The sequence below is a fragment of the Molothrus ater genome, chromosome 12, assembly GCF_012460135.2.
Source record: "Molothrus ater isolate BHLD 08-10-18 breed brown headed cowbird chromosome 12, BPBGC_Mater_1.1, whole genome shotgun sequence".
Lineage (NCBI taxonomy): Eukaryota > Metazoa > Chordata > Aves > Passeriformes > Icteridae > Molothrus > Molothrus ater.
The window spans coordinates 6342342-6356953 of NC_050489.2; the positions used below are offsets into that span (position 1 = coordinate 6342342).

General features: G+C 39.7%; 1 protein-coding gene across 1 annotated transcript in view; it reads right to left on the minus strand.

Moving 5' to 3' along the window:
* Nucleotides 1-1462: 1462 nt before the first annotated feature.
* Nucleotides 1463-14612, minus strand: part of ZNF536 (zinc finger protein 536) — a 344488-nt gene continuing 331338 nt past the window's right edge. The window contains 1 exon segment of the mRNA XM_054516149.1: nucleotides 1463-4931. Coding sequence (XP_054372124.1) covers nucleotides 4696-4931 — 236 coding nt within the window. The 3' untranslated portion in view covers nucleotides 1463-4695.

The following is a 14612-nucleotide window of genomic DNA, read 5'->3' on the forward strand; positions in this document are numbered from 1 at the left end:
TAGTGTGGTGGCTCATGCCAAGCAGTGATATCCAGAAATGGAAATCACAATAGTTACGAATAATTTCACTGGGAGCATGCTTACAATACACAAGGTGAGCTTTCTATAATATACTGTTACAATACAGATGTTAAACAGAGAGGGGAAATATTCAATTCCCAAATTACAACAGACAGAGGGCTTAAAGTCCTTATAAAAGTTTCGACAAGAAATGTTATCTTAAAGCTCAGAGCAGCCTTCTGATGTTAGGTGGGAAGACTCAAGACACCCAGGATCTCTGTGAGGAAAGCTGCCCATCAGCTGTGGGAAACAAAAGCCCACAGACCTCAGTGAGACAGCCCCTTCCTCCTTCAGACCTTCTTCCCACCTGCCTTCACAGGTGATGAACCCCACACGTGGCACATGGCCACTGGTGGTCATTTTTAGATTTCCTAGAGGATTGTATGCACGTGTAATGCACTGCTCCCAGCAGAAATCCATAAAGGACCATAAAGGAGACTGGAAGCAAGTCCACGGAGGTGCAATGAGACAGTCATTGCTCCTTAATCAGGTTTTCACATTTTTCTTTACTGTCTACTGAAACCAGAAGGCAGGAAAATCTTTGAGATACACCCCCCACCACTCTCTCCCCAGACAGCTCTTTTTCCCTGGATCCAGGGCACAACAATTACCTGAAAGGACAATGATCCTGTTGAGAGGCAGAGTTCAGCTCTGAGCCTGGAGCTCATCCCTCCTCAAGACACATTTTTACGTGCTGCCATTTTGTGCCTAGGAAGGGTTGTTCCCCCCAAGAGAGGGTGTGACACACAAAAAAATTTCATTAACGTCTTGGATTTTGATTAAAATTTGATGCATTACATGCAGATTTTATTCTCTGTGGATGAAGAGATCTGTGGCATTTACCCACAGACCAGGGAATTTGGCACCAGCTCCGTGACTCCCCTGGCTGCAGAGACTTTCCACAAGTTCATCAGTAACAGCACCTCCTCACTGTGAGTTTCAGCCACTGAAAAACTGAATTTCTATGATTCTATGTTTTAATTCTTAACCCTTCTGACAATTTTTTATACCTTTTCCTTCTGGAGAACGCAAGCTGGAATATAAGTATATTATTGTGGGTATGACCGGCTTAATTTAATATTAAAATTTCTGTTTTCGAAACATGTTTGCTTTCTCAGTTTTTCTTGGAGCAAGGCCACATTACTCTCTCCTCCCCATACTTGCTGTAGTTTCTCAGATTTGGTGCATCTTTTTTTTTATGTTAATCATCCTTACTTTTCTAAGGATGAAAAACCCTTTAATTTATTTGCTTTCAAATGTGCAGATAAAACCTTAAAGGGGAAGAATAAAGATTCACCCTGGAGAATGGGAGCACTCTTGCTCTTGTACATTCTTTGAAGTGTGAGCAGCTTTCTTAACATGCACCATAACAATAAACCTCACAATTTTCTAAAGCCAAATATATGATCTATACAAACAATCTTTTTTAATGTGAAAACATGACTTTATACATCATAGTGTATGATACACACTTCAAACACTTTCAAATCAAAGCTTGATAGACCCCAAGACTTTTTCTATAGTACATAAGTAGTAGTATATAAAACAATTATTACTACATGCTAAAACAGATTTCCACAGTCTTTTAATTAAGCACAATATATATAATATATATCTGTATATACTGTATATAGATTTGTTCAGATTAATAAGTGGACTGAGCACACACACCCAGCATAATACACTCCAGTAACTGCCTAACAACTGTGAATTTACTGGCATTATTTTTTTTTTCTTTTTAAATCTGACAAAGCTGAAGAAAATAATGTTTTAACTGTTCCTAATAAACATAAGCAAGTAGGAAAGCTTTTTTTTCAGAGGTAGAGGTTTTATTGCGTAAAACACTGGATAAAACTGTACTGCTTCAAAGACATTTTTATTCTAACAGCAGAAAGAAAACAGTCATTGCTGAAAAAACAACTTTTAATACTTCTATACCAGAATAAAGTTCTGTCAACTGATGTATTATAATAATAAATAATGACCAAGAATAAACTTTAAATACAAAGTTTTCTAATTGTTACAAGCATAGCAACAAAATCCTCTACTCTATTGATCTCAGATTTCCTCCAAGATAGAAATTTTTCTTTGTGTAGGAATGTAGACAGTATTATGACCAGTATCACAGACTACAGAAGTTACAGAGAAAAAACTTGACATGTTTAGATATGAGAAGCATGATGATATTCAGAAACTGACAATGCATCACTGCTGCTGTCACTTGTTTGTATTACAAGTTACAAATGTTCTGGAAAAAAGGGCTATGTCAGAGGGGAGGATAGGGACAGTAGCACCCGACCAAATGGAATCAACACACACATCACAAGGAGCGGGAGATGTTTCCAGTGTCACAAACAGAATTATTGCCTGTCGTATCTGAAAATGCTCAGAAGACACAAAAGAATACTGAAAGAGCTCAAAAAGTGCAAGAAATGGAATGTGGGGGGTGGTTTTGTTTTTTTTTCTCTCTTTTTTTTTTCTTTTTTTTCTTTTTTTTTTTTTTGCTAAGATACCGAAGGCGGCGCAAACACACAAAGCAAGCGACTGACACAGTCACCAAACACAGTAGTGCAGTTAAAATCCTAAAGCTTACTACAGTCAGAAAGGTTCAATAACATTTCAATCCTTTATCTAGGATCATAGAAACAGTTGCATTAAGTTTATCAACTCGATTTAAGTAAGGCAGTGAGAACTATACTAGAAAAACAAGAAAAGCAGCTTGCTCTGTGCCAGATGGGTCCAAGTTACACAGTGACCTCATTTAAACTGAAACTTCAGTTGGATGACATCCTTTCCGACAGCATATGCAAACCGTATTCCTTATTAGCCTGAGATTTTTTTTCCAGTCTCAGGGTAGCGCTAAGAATTTTATTTACATTGATTGCAGTTTAGTATTTTTTGTAAACTGCTTTAGGCAGAGCTGAAGTTTTAAGGCCCTGGGGTTTTACTCTGTGCTCCCAGCCTGCAAAGAAATATTGACTTTTTTTTTTACTTTTTTCTTTTTTTTTTTTTAAGTCTGGATGATTTTGCTTTAGAAGAAGTTAATACTTCTCAACCATCACAATAAACAGCACCAATTTTGCTTCTATCAAAGGAAGTACATTAGAAGGATAAAATTTTATGCCATTCAGAGAATTTCAGAATAAACCTTTAGTTATTTCTCTTACTTTTTTATGTGGTTTGTTATAGTCTCTCAAAAGCTTCCTATGTGGCAAAGACCTTACTAAATTTGGAGCATCCAATCAGTAAAAAAGCTAAAGTCTGCAAAAATATAGAACACATTTGTTTTACAAAACCAAAGAAATATCATCTAAAACATTTTCTTTTTCATTAGAGACAAAGAGCAGAAAGCTTGGATTCATATTTTAGGTCAAGCTACTTTATAAGGGCTTGCTCCAGAAGAAACTTCTGCACTGTGTCTGTAACACTTACAAAAACTAATACAGGAAAATTAACCATGACCAGGGAATCCTTCATTCAAGTGTAAGGAAAAAAAAAAATAGGAATTGAAAGGAAGTTTGAAAAAAAACCGCAATTAGACAAGTAAAGAACAGAAGAAAAAAAAACCCCTCCTATGTAATAAAATTCTGTTTCTCACCAGTACCTTCTAGAGATAAGGCTGACTAGTTTCACTAAACAATATTTCTATATATTGTACTTCTACATTTATAGCAACTTCTTCAACAAGGAAAAAAAAAAGAATAAAAGCATTTCCCTCAATACTGCAAGATGATTACAAAAAACGGAATTACCTTTCAAATCTGCAATCACACATTGGGCTGCAGATTTTTTTTTCTAACCATTGATTCATTTGGCTGTATATTAAAAAAAAAAAAAAAGAAAATGTAATATCACAATACTTTTCAAAATAGGTCAGTACTGACCCCAGCTTATGGGCCGTCTAAGGTTTCTCCTACACTGCAGTTGCAACACCACTTGAATTGATTTTCTCTGCAATGACAGCTCCAGTCAGACTGGCACCATGGCAGTCTACCAAGACATCTCATTACTATGCTAGGCAAATGACAGCAGCTGGTGTCATATTATAAAGGTGTTTTCAACAATGAAAACACAGCCCCTCAATCTTCAAGGCAACACTAAATCGTTTAGAGGGTATCATTTTTCTGTTAAGAACATTATTTTTGGACAAAGACCACTTATAAGTTTGAAATTGCCCTGCTTTTTTAAATAACTAACGACCTCCTAACATTTTTAAATCACTTTATTATCGCACCTACATTGTTTGGAAGTACTAGTTGCCAGATAACTGTTTAGCAGCCATTTTCAAGGGCTGGAAATTTACTTTGCATGTGTAATATATATATTTACACACACACACACATATGGAATGTGTGTATTTTGTGTGTGTGTGTGTGTGTATGTAGATATATATTCAATGTGGGTATGACTGGATATCTCTGTGTCTGTAAATACATATATATATATATATATATGTACATGTGTGGGTACATGTACATATACACATATTTGAATATTTTCAGCATTCTGGACCCTTCTGGGAACTGGCATGCCATCCCTTCCCTCAGAAGGGGTTTATTAAGCCAGCCCTCACCAACCACATGTCCAAAGCCGGGGTAAAAGGCTACAGCAGAGCAGGGCTGGACCCGCTGGGCATCACTCCTGGGCCTTGGTGCCCTCCTCGGGCAGCTCTGCCGAGCTCCCTGCCTTGGCAGCCGCCGGCTCCTCCAAGCTCCCGGCAGCTTCCGAGTCGACTCTGGAGCGCTTGAACCTGCGGTCGGGGTACTGGCTGTTGTCGAAAGGCATGCGATGCACACAGAGCACGTGGGTCTTCAGGTTTCCCTTCTGAGAGGCACTGTAGGGGCAGTATCTGCACTGGAAAGGCCGGTGACCTGTGTGACAGACGACAGCCCGGTTAGTTTTTGCTTTAGCCCACGGACATTGCACAGCCTGGACAAACGGTACACTCTGGAGCCCCTTTCTGCTGGGAGGGGCCATCGCCCTTCCTCAATAAACTGCATCTCAAAAATTCTCTGCTTAGGATTTCCAGAGCACTGCAGCTAATCCATCTCCCTCCTCAGCCCCAGCTGTAAATCCTTCAGCCCAGGATCCAAACCAAGCTCTTGTAAATACAGCGTGTACGAAACTGTCTTCTTTTACATTTGTTAATTATCTTTTTTATTGAAGTGCAATTCAAGGATGACAATGTGCAGACCCTTAGTGTAATAAACACACTTTGTCTTTGGGTGGGTTTCTGGGTAAAGAATTGTATGTTTTATTTCAATCGCACAGATTACTTTTTAATGGAAAGAAATAATGGATTGAGATAGCCAAGGCCTCAAACCTGCAAACATTTACTCCATTGAGATTACTCCTGTGAGTAAAGATACGCAAGCATGTAAGTGTTTGCTGGACCAGGGCCCAAGGTTATCATCAGCTTTAAAATAAAATGTCCAAGCCAGATTAGAAAAGGAATGTTAATGCACAAAATCTGATAGATGCACTTCTTGTGGATAAAACAGCAATCGACCGTGTAACAAAGGCATGAATGAAAGATATTACTTCTCAGTAGGGCTTATCAATATGCTCTTCTATATTTTTCAGATTATTGTAACTTCAAATCTCCATGCTGTATCTGGTTTTGGAGGTTATGTTTCAACAATCACATTTCAACCTATGCTGGGAAGTTGTTGATGTGTTTTACTGGAACTTTATGAGCTTTGTCTCTCAAATTAACTTAAACCAGGACCATCTGAGGTCAAATGCGCTTAGCTTGCTTTAATTTGCTCAAATAAATGAATAAATAAATGTGCCAGACCATCTACATAAAGCCAGGATAAGTGAAAAACAATACCCTATCTCCACATTTGAAGAGCACATTTTCCCTTGCTGCTGTGGTACTACTTAGCAGGCATAAAAGAGATGCTGGGGCAGCAGAGGAGGAGAATTATGCTTCCTGCAATGGGGAAGGGGCTGGACCCTCTTCCCTTGCTTTTAGGTAGGAATTTACCAGCTAAACAAACAGAAACCTGTTGTGAACTGGTCTGATGCTACCTGTACTGGAGTGGAAATGCTGCCATGGTCCTCCCAGCAGAGATGGGAGCATGGGCAGCTGCTGGCACAGGAGCATGAGCATCTCTGTAGCAGAGTGAATTCACTTGAACCAGCATTAGTGCCCTCGGCTGCTCAAACAACTTGCCATTTTTACTGTAATAGCAACGCCACCACCTGAAGGCTGAGTCCTCCAAACCATGCTGCTTGCTACCCAGGGGAAGGACACTCGGTGTCCTGAGCCCTTGCCCCAGGAATGCAGCCTTGTTTCCTCCCTCAAGGATGGAAAGCTCCCCTTCACCCTTTGTTTTCATAGGCTGAAGACTGCCAGAACTGTGACTGCCCCCCAAAACCTCCAACATGCATGTTTATTATGTATGTTATGGCTCCAGCACAGGAGGGATGTGGAGCTGCTGGAGCGAGTCCTGAGGAGGCACCAAGAGGATCTGAGGGATGGAGAACCTTTCCTGTAAGGAAAGCATGAGAGAATTGGGATGGTTCAGCCTGCAGAAGAGGAGGTTCAGGAGTCACCTAATTGTGGCCTTTCAGTACCTTAATGGACTGACAAGAAAGATGACAGGGACTATTTACAAGGGCCTAGAGTGACAGGACACAAGGGAATGGCTTCAAACTGACAGACAGAGGCTTTAGGTCGGATATTAGGAAAAAATTCTTCCCTGTGAGAGTAGTCCTAGCACAGGTTACCCAGAGAAGCCGTGGCTGCACCATCCCTCCAAGTGTTCCAGGCCTGGAGTAACCTGGGATAGTGGAAGGTGTCCCTGCCCACAGCAGGAGGGTTGGAATGAGATGATTTTTAGTGTCCCTTCCCACCCAAGCCACTCCATGATGCTATGATCTCACCAACCAGCTCTTAATGCTTTACCCACAAGCAGCTCTTAATAAACAGCCATCCTAATTCTTTCCTGCAAAAACAAATTCTAAGCAAGGAATGCAGAAAGCATGGCTGGAGCTAACCACCTTACGTGCACCAGACTAAAAGCAAACTCTTTTTGCCCACCACTGAACCAAGTTCAAACCCGTGTTCAAAATTCCATGCAGAGAATGTCATTTATTAATTCAAGGCACTTTAATAAATCAGACAATATAAAGTGCACCTACAAGGATTCAGTTCTGCATTGCTTCTCCCACGACTTACTTTTTCAGGCCATCAAAATTTCACATCACTGCCTTGTGAAAAGTAAGTACACAATAAGTTAATTTGTATTGTCACTATGCAGTACAACTGTGGTAAAGAGCACATTCATTTTTAATCCGATATGAATAATATATAAATATGTATACAGAGTGAGGGTCATAGGAAAGCAAGCGGTACATTGTTTACAGCAGAAGTAGTACAAAAAGTAGAGATTATTCTTGCTTGCAAAGATAACAATATCTGCAATTTGCTTGTAACTAAGGGGTGAAGGAAAATTCCTGTTTCTTTTAGGTATCCCCATTCATTAATTTTAGCTCCAAAACTTGTTGTGGGCAGCAGGCTCTTAAAAAACCCTTCCCAGATAAGTTGGCAATAAATTTATAATGCTTTATCTAGCAGTGGTTGGTAGGTCCTTTCTTAGCAAGCTATAGTTCATATGCATTTTACCCACTATATATCTCCCAATAAAATAATATGAAAGCCATCCAGAAAAAAAAAATAAAAGAAAAAGAAGAAAGGAATCTTCCTGATAGTTCAGGAGATGATGTGATATGCATTGCAATTGTAGTAAAAAGAATCAGAATGAAAGTGAGGGTGGACTAGGGGGGCAAACTATGGTGTGCATCTTTCTCTGATCAAAAATCAGGATAGAGGACAATGTATTGTTTGCAGCTGAAATAATCCTGTTGTGGAGCTATGTTCTATGAAGGCTATGACTGAGCATGTGGAGAGACTTTGCAATCCTCTCGATGGAAGCTGACAGTCTAAGGAAGTGGAAGAGCAGAAAAAAATAATCAAAATTAGCTAAAATGACAACAATGATGGCTAGACTCAAAGAACACCTCTAGCATGTATGGATTTCCCCAGGAGGGGCGATCACTTCCAGCACCTGCTGAAGCCTCTCCTCTAAAAGTGATCTAAACCTCTTAGGATCAGACCCAGGAGGGGTGGCAGTGCTGAGGGGACCCAAGCTCATCATCTTCTCTAGTTTTGACTGAATTTTAGGGAGCACGAGGAGTGTGGATAAGAGGTACCTTCTGGCCAGGATGGAGAAGTTTTCTGCAGGCCCATATTAAGAAAAATCCCTCAGTGTTTGAAACTAGTCCACCTTTTTAAAAATATATGCTGCTTCATTAATTTAGGCTTTGAGGGAAAAAAAAAGTAAAGTTTGTTTTCTTTTCTTTCAAGTTTGTGATGTGATATGTTGCTTTGTGACACTTCATGTCAAGCTGCATCAGTCACATCGCGTTAGGTTTCATAACATGGCATGACTGATGCAGCCCAACATGGTGCATCAGCTGAACAGTCAGAAACTGTAGGTTTTGAGAAAGACATAGATCTCAGTCTGGGGTTTAGGGCCACTTAAATGAAAGTTTACCTCAAGTAAGGGCCTTGGATTTAAACAAAGCCATTGCTCAGGAGTTGTTAAAGATTCAAGTACATGCCAAACCGTATTTTGCTTTGTCTAATCTTTAAAACTCAAAATGTATTATTGGAACACATAAAAAGTCAATGTCAATGAAGTGGCACTGGGTTACTCACTGTAATCCAAACACTGCTAATAGTTACTAATTTATTAACTTTGATATGGATCCATTATTTAAGATTAGCACAAAGGAATACACAAACGAGAGAGAGAAAGAGTGATGAATACTAAAGTCTTTTTCATTAAAAAAATCATTTACATGGTCAAGCCGCATTAATTCTCCACTTCTAAAAATATTTGATCGGCATCCAAATTCTATAAAATTTCCACAAAGAAACATCTTATTTTTGTGGTATTGCAGGCACATATGTAGGGGTTTGCACTAAAACGTAAAAATGGGCATTGAGCTAGTCACATGAATAAGATCAGGAATTTATTCCAGATTGTTAAAAGTGTACTAATCACAGCAAAATCATGGCTTTCTCCCAAAGCAGCAAGAAAATGGTAATTTGAAAGAAAAATGCCAATAATACATCACACACAAGCCGTCTGTTGTCCCCACTACACCACTTTGTATTATATTGCATATGTGTACATACATACACAGATACACGCATACAGACACACACACACACATGATTTAATGCATAAATTTAGGGGAAAGACAGAAGAGCAATAACATGATGAACAGAAAACAAATGCTGTGCAATGTACTATAAATTATAATTAAGCTCTGAATAAAATGTGTTTCTTAGATATGACATTTGTTCCCTTAAAATGCAAAAATGGCCATGATTATCTGACAGAATGTTTTTCCTTAGATGGCCAATGGCTATAGCACTTACTGAGATGCAATACGGCAAACTCATTTCAGATTTCTTTGCCTGGTTTAAGAAAATCCTTTTGGTGAAAATCAAAAATAACAGCAATTACCTCTTTAAAACAAATTATTCCCTCACAAAGAGATATTTCAAAAAGCCTCAAAGGCTTGAATTTTTCAGAAACAAATCTCTTTAGTTGTGATGTTGGACACTGAAGGTCTGGACTTGTCCTGCTGGGCCACTGTAGCAGTGCCCCACAGGCAGGGCAGCTCTGGGCAGCCCCGGGCACTGGAGCAGGACTGGCTGCAGTGGCTCAGGATGGATGGGCACTGCCTGCTGCACCGGGATGCTTGGTCCCACAACACTGCTGGTGGAATGGTCCATGTAATCACACATCTGCTGCCCAGCAAAGCCTGCACTCACACCTTCAGTAAGCCCACGCTTCCCCAGGTGCTCCCCAGAGCTGTTCTGAGTCCTTTTTCCCCCACACAAGGTTGTATTTGAGGTATAATCATCTCTAAGCACATGAAGTGCGTGCTGCCTCAGAAGTAACAGCAGGCAACAATGGTCGGGTGCTTTCTATGTTTGAGGAGAGGCTTTTTGAGCATCTCCAGTTCTCTGGCAGTGACTGCTGGGCTGAGCTCATGTCTCTCTCAGACCACAGCCTCCAGGTCCCAGGCATCTTGGTGAACACTGCCATTTGAAAGTATATTAGAGCATAATAACAGGCATTTGCAAAGGGAAAACTATTTTCATTTAAATCTTGGCTAGTGCAATTTCCTTTTTTCAACGTATAAATTTTCATAAATACATTTCCTATCCACAGCAAACATCCCAAGTACTGCATGCATTACCCAGGAGAGCAGAATGGCTCTAAAGCAGCCATTCGGATCTGGAGCATAACAGTATGGATGGGAAAATGCTGAATAAATATATTTGTCCAATAGACAATAATGGCTCTGATTGAGCCATTCCACTTTATTGGTCTCAAAATATGCATTTTATGAAACTCCCCAAATACCAGACAGATTAAAATACACCCAATCAGGTTGGTATCTGTAATAAAAGTTTTTATAAAACAATTGAAAAGTATATGTTTATTTACACACAGGTCCAAGACCAACCAAGATGATCTTCAGGGAAAATTTCAATATTCTGTGAAGTTTATATGTTACTTGGATTAAAAAAAAAAACCCCAAAATTAAATTTTAAAGACTATTTCATGCTGACCAAGAAAAGTCATAAAACCAAAAAGCCTTTTGGTGATTTTCTCTGGAACAACATTTTTTAAAAATGCAGAGATATCTGGATTTTAGGAAGGCCAGGGAACATTTCCAGCTACCAAGGCTAAGGCTTTGGGTTACATGTTTCCATTGGGACTCCTAAAGCAAGGGCAATCCCCTGATCACCCTCCATTCAGCTGAATTCCTTCATTACCAGGCTCAGTCCTGCTGAGTCCTTAGAGGTCATCAGATGAATTGTTCATGGCCCAGTGTCTTTACTTAAATCCCTCCTCACTGATATTGCTCTTCGGAGCAGCTCAGGTGCTGCCACCCTGGAAGAGCCTTTCTCTTACTGTGAGTTACTGGAAAGATCTTAATTAGGGGGGGATAACTTTGGGGTGAAGACTCAGCACATGACAAAACACAGCCACCAGCCTGATCCTACATAAATATAAGGATGTCTGGAAAAAAGAAAATCATGGCAAGGTCAGCACGCACCCCAAAGCCACCACATGACACTGCAGTCCTGGTGCCCTGCAGAGATGGACACTCAGTGTTTGGGCACTTGCAACAGCATGGGTGGCAATTCACTGAACTATCACTGGCTGCAGAAGAGCTGGAAAATAAAAAGACCTAATCTGTAACTGATTTTATCAAAGATTTTTACTTGAACAAAAAAACTTCAATCGTTGGATTGAATTAAACCCTCAGATACCTAGATGGCTTTTCTGAAATTAAGCAAAGGTGGAGCCTCTTCCTGAGTTAGTGCCTTACACAGCACTTGGTGTTTCCAAATAAGTATTTCAGAGGCTGATGAGTGCACTAAAATGTTTAATGATGACACAGAAAAGCAAAAGTTGGTGCTACACTTTGCCTTTAACACATATTATTAAAATATTATGTTAATTTCACACATTCCCCCTAAAATAAAAACTGTTCTTACAGTAATTATTCAATTCCTGTCTCAAAAGGCTACAGTCACTAATTATCACACACTGAAGTTTCCTTTAAAAGCAAAAGAAGTAAAAACCACCAACAAATCATCCCTGCAATGTAACACAGCCAAGTGCAGGTTGGTCTGACACAGAGGTTAACAGCCACCTGGGCACTCCTGATAAATTCTACTGATGTCCTTCATCAATATGGTTTTACCTTACTGAATGATTCACTCACAAAACTATGGAAAATATCATTAACGTAATATTTTTTGCCCTTGGTATGTGAAACATGAAAATTGTAATTATTTGGAGGTAGAGTGAGGAAATTGTTAGCCATCTGTAGTGCACTAAATACAAGGGAATTAGGAAATGGCCAGTGAAATCACTGATGGTGTAACAGAGACTTGCAAGTCCTGGGAAAACAAACATTTCCCATTTCTTGCAGAGTTGGTAAAACAACAGAATTACTCAGCTCCAGCTACTCAGCACAGAATTGGTTTCTTTTTCAGAAGAAGTTATTCACACAGGAACTTTTGATTTAGAAGGGAAATGGATCTCTTCTTGCAAGAAAGGAATAGCCTCAGCAGAATAGCTGAAAAGGTCTTCCTAAACAAATATTAAACTTTATGGGAACCCTGTAAAGCTAAAATTCTGAGCTAAAGGCAGAAGACTGTGCTTTCTCAGGATCTGTGTGTGTCAGACCACGGCTGGTGGGTGCACACATGGTGCCCTGTGCACAATGGCATCAGTTCAGGTTCTGACATGACAAACATGAGTTACGAGCCCGGAGCCTCAGCGGGCTCCAAACGAGGTTAGTGGGAATGCTGTCATTGATTGAGCTTGAAATGCCAGACTATCATTGTCCCATGCTTTGGGAAATTTAATTACATTTAATTTTACATATTTATTTACTTTGGTTTATACACATAAGTAGAGGACAGAGTTCTTATCAAGGGCACTAGATACCTGTTGTAAAAAGCAGGCAAACTCTGACTGAAGTCATAATGGCAATGGTTACAGAAATCATAATCCTAAACTCACAGCAGCTTGTTTTCTGGCCAAGCTTTCATTTCCAGACATTTCCTCCTGTCTGGTACCAATCCCTGATCTCCCAAAATGATGTGTCCCTTCATCTCTGCAGCCTGGGCCCGTCCACATGAGGGGGGAGAGGTACCCAAGCCCAGGGAGTGAGCAGGGTACAGTCCTCACAGCCTTCCCTTTCTCTCGTGCTTTGGGGAGGCTGCAACTAAGGAAACACATTTTGAAGGCAAGTGGCAGACTTTTCTTTAATATTAACTAACCCCAAGTTCTTCTGATCATCAAAATTACATGCTCAGAGTCCCACCTTTGCCTTTACTTACATATTTCAATTAATTGCTATGTCTATTCACTCCTTTACTTGTTTTAATCACTTCAATAACATTATATTCCCATTCTAACCCCCTTGAGCAAAATATCTCAGTTTTCCTACTAGGTCATTCACAAGTTTTCTCGCTAATGTTCTGTCATATTTTTTAATTGTCTCAGTAAATATTTATTATTTCAGGGAGCATTTACCACTTCTTGAATGAAGCTGTATTTGAATTTAATGTACCTATGATTTCCCAGAATAAATGCTATACTGGTGGCACTGGGATTTTAGTAAAGAGAACATTCAATTCAGAAGCTAATAGGAAAGACCTTGTTAGTGATTTTGCTACCAAATATCCTTTATTCTGCCTAGCAATTCATAAAAGCAATAGAATTTTCTCTCTCACTCTGGGCAACTGTCTTGCGTTTATTTATTTTATTTGGCAGAATGGAATCTTAAAAAATCCCGTGCTCAGCTTTCTAAATCTTTCCTGCCAACATTTAGATGTGTCACATCCTCAGCTGGTGTCAAACTAGACAGTGACACAGCCTGAGCCATACAAAGACCTGCCCCCTCTGTGCACAGCCCTGTAAGGATCCCCGGCCTCCCCACCAGTGCCACGGTCCATAAATCACCTGGGTGGGAAGGGATGGAATTATCCATGTGCTATAACATTAGCTGAAGTGAGACCCTGAGCTAGAATATCTGTTTTCTGTATGTATGATGTCACTTAGACTAACCACGTTCTCCTTTCATTTTTGTTGTTGCTTTTTCACATAACTGGGGTAATTTAGAAGGTATTTTGTCACATTATCACTTGTCATGTACCTCACAATTCTCTAACTCCAGCATCGTGTTAGTAGAGAGGCTGAAGAACAAAACACATTAAGTAAATAAATATCTAGTTCACTAATAGCTAATATTTCAAATTATCCAGGAGTAGCTCACAACCCCACTAATCATTCTGCTAAAACATCACTATTATCTGTTTATGGGATTTGGTGAGTGGAGTTCTCAGAACCACTCATTATTGGCAATGCTTCTGCATTATGTGCCATCACAGCACAGAATTACCACGAGCACAGCCTGAGTGGGAACTCACAGCAACCCAGCTTTCACCAGGCACATTTCTGATGTAGGTGTACATATAGCTAATGTTTCCGTAAAAAAATAAACCAACATATTTTTATTATATCCCATTCAACAAACCAGGAGATCAAACAGTAAAAATTAAAGGGCTGAATAGAGTAAATTGAGCATTAACTTTGCAGGACCTCTCCCTCTGGAAAGTGCTGTTGGTGTTGTCACAGAAAAAAGTGTCTTTTTTATCAAGTCACAAAGGAAATGCTTTCTCCCCTTCTCCTTCTCTTTTCTATAAAAGGCTCTGTAAAATGAAAGGTGTCAGACTTTGCTTTTTCTTCTTGGCATGATCCAGAATGTATGGCTGAGGAATGACAGATGTCTGCAACCAGCTGCAATGAAGCATGCTAAAGTTTCAGTCTAATCCACTTATTTCACTGCAGTCACGTAAACCAAAACAAATGGGCAGTGCCTTACATTATAAAAACACAGCAGCATTACTTTGTTGCATAATGTAGCTGATACGC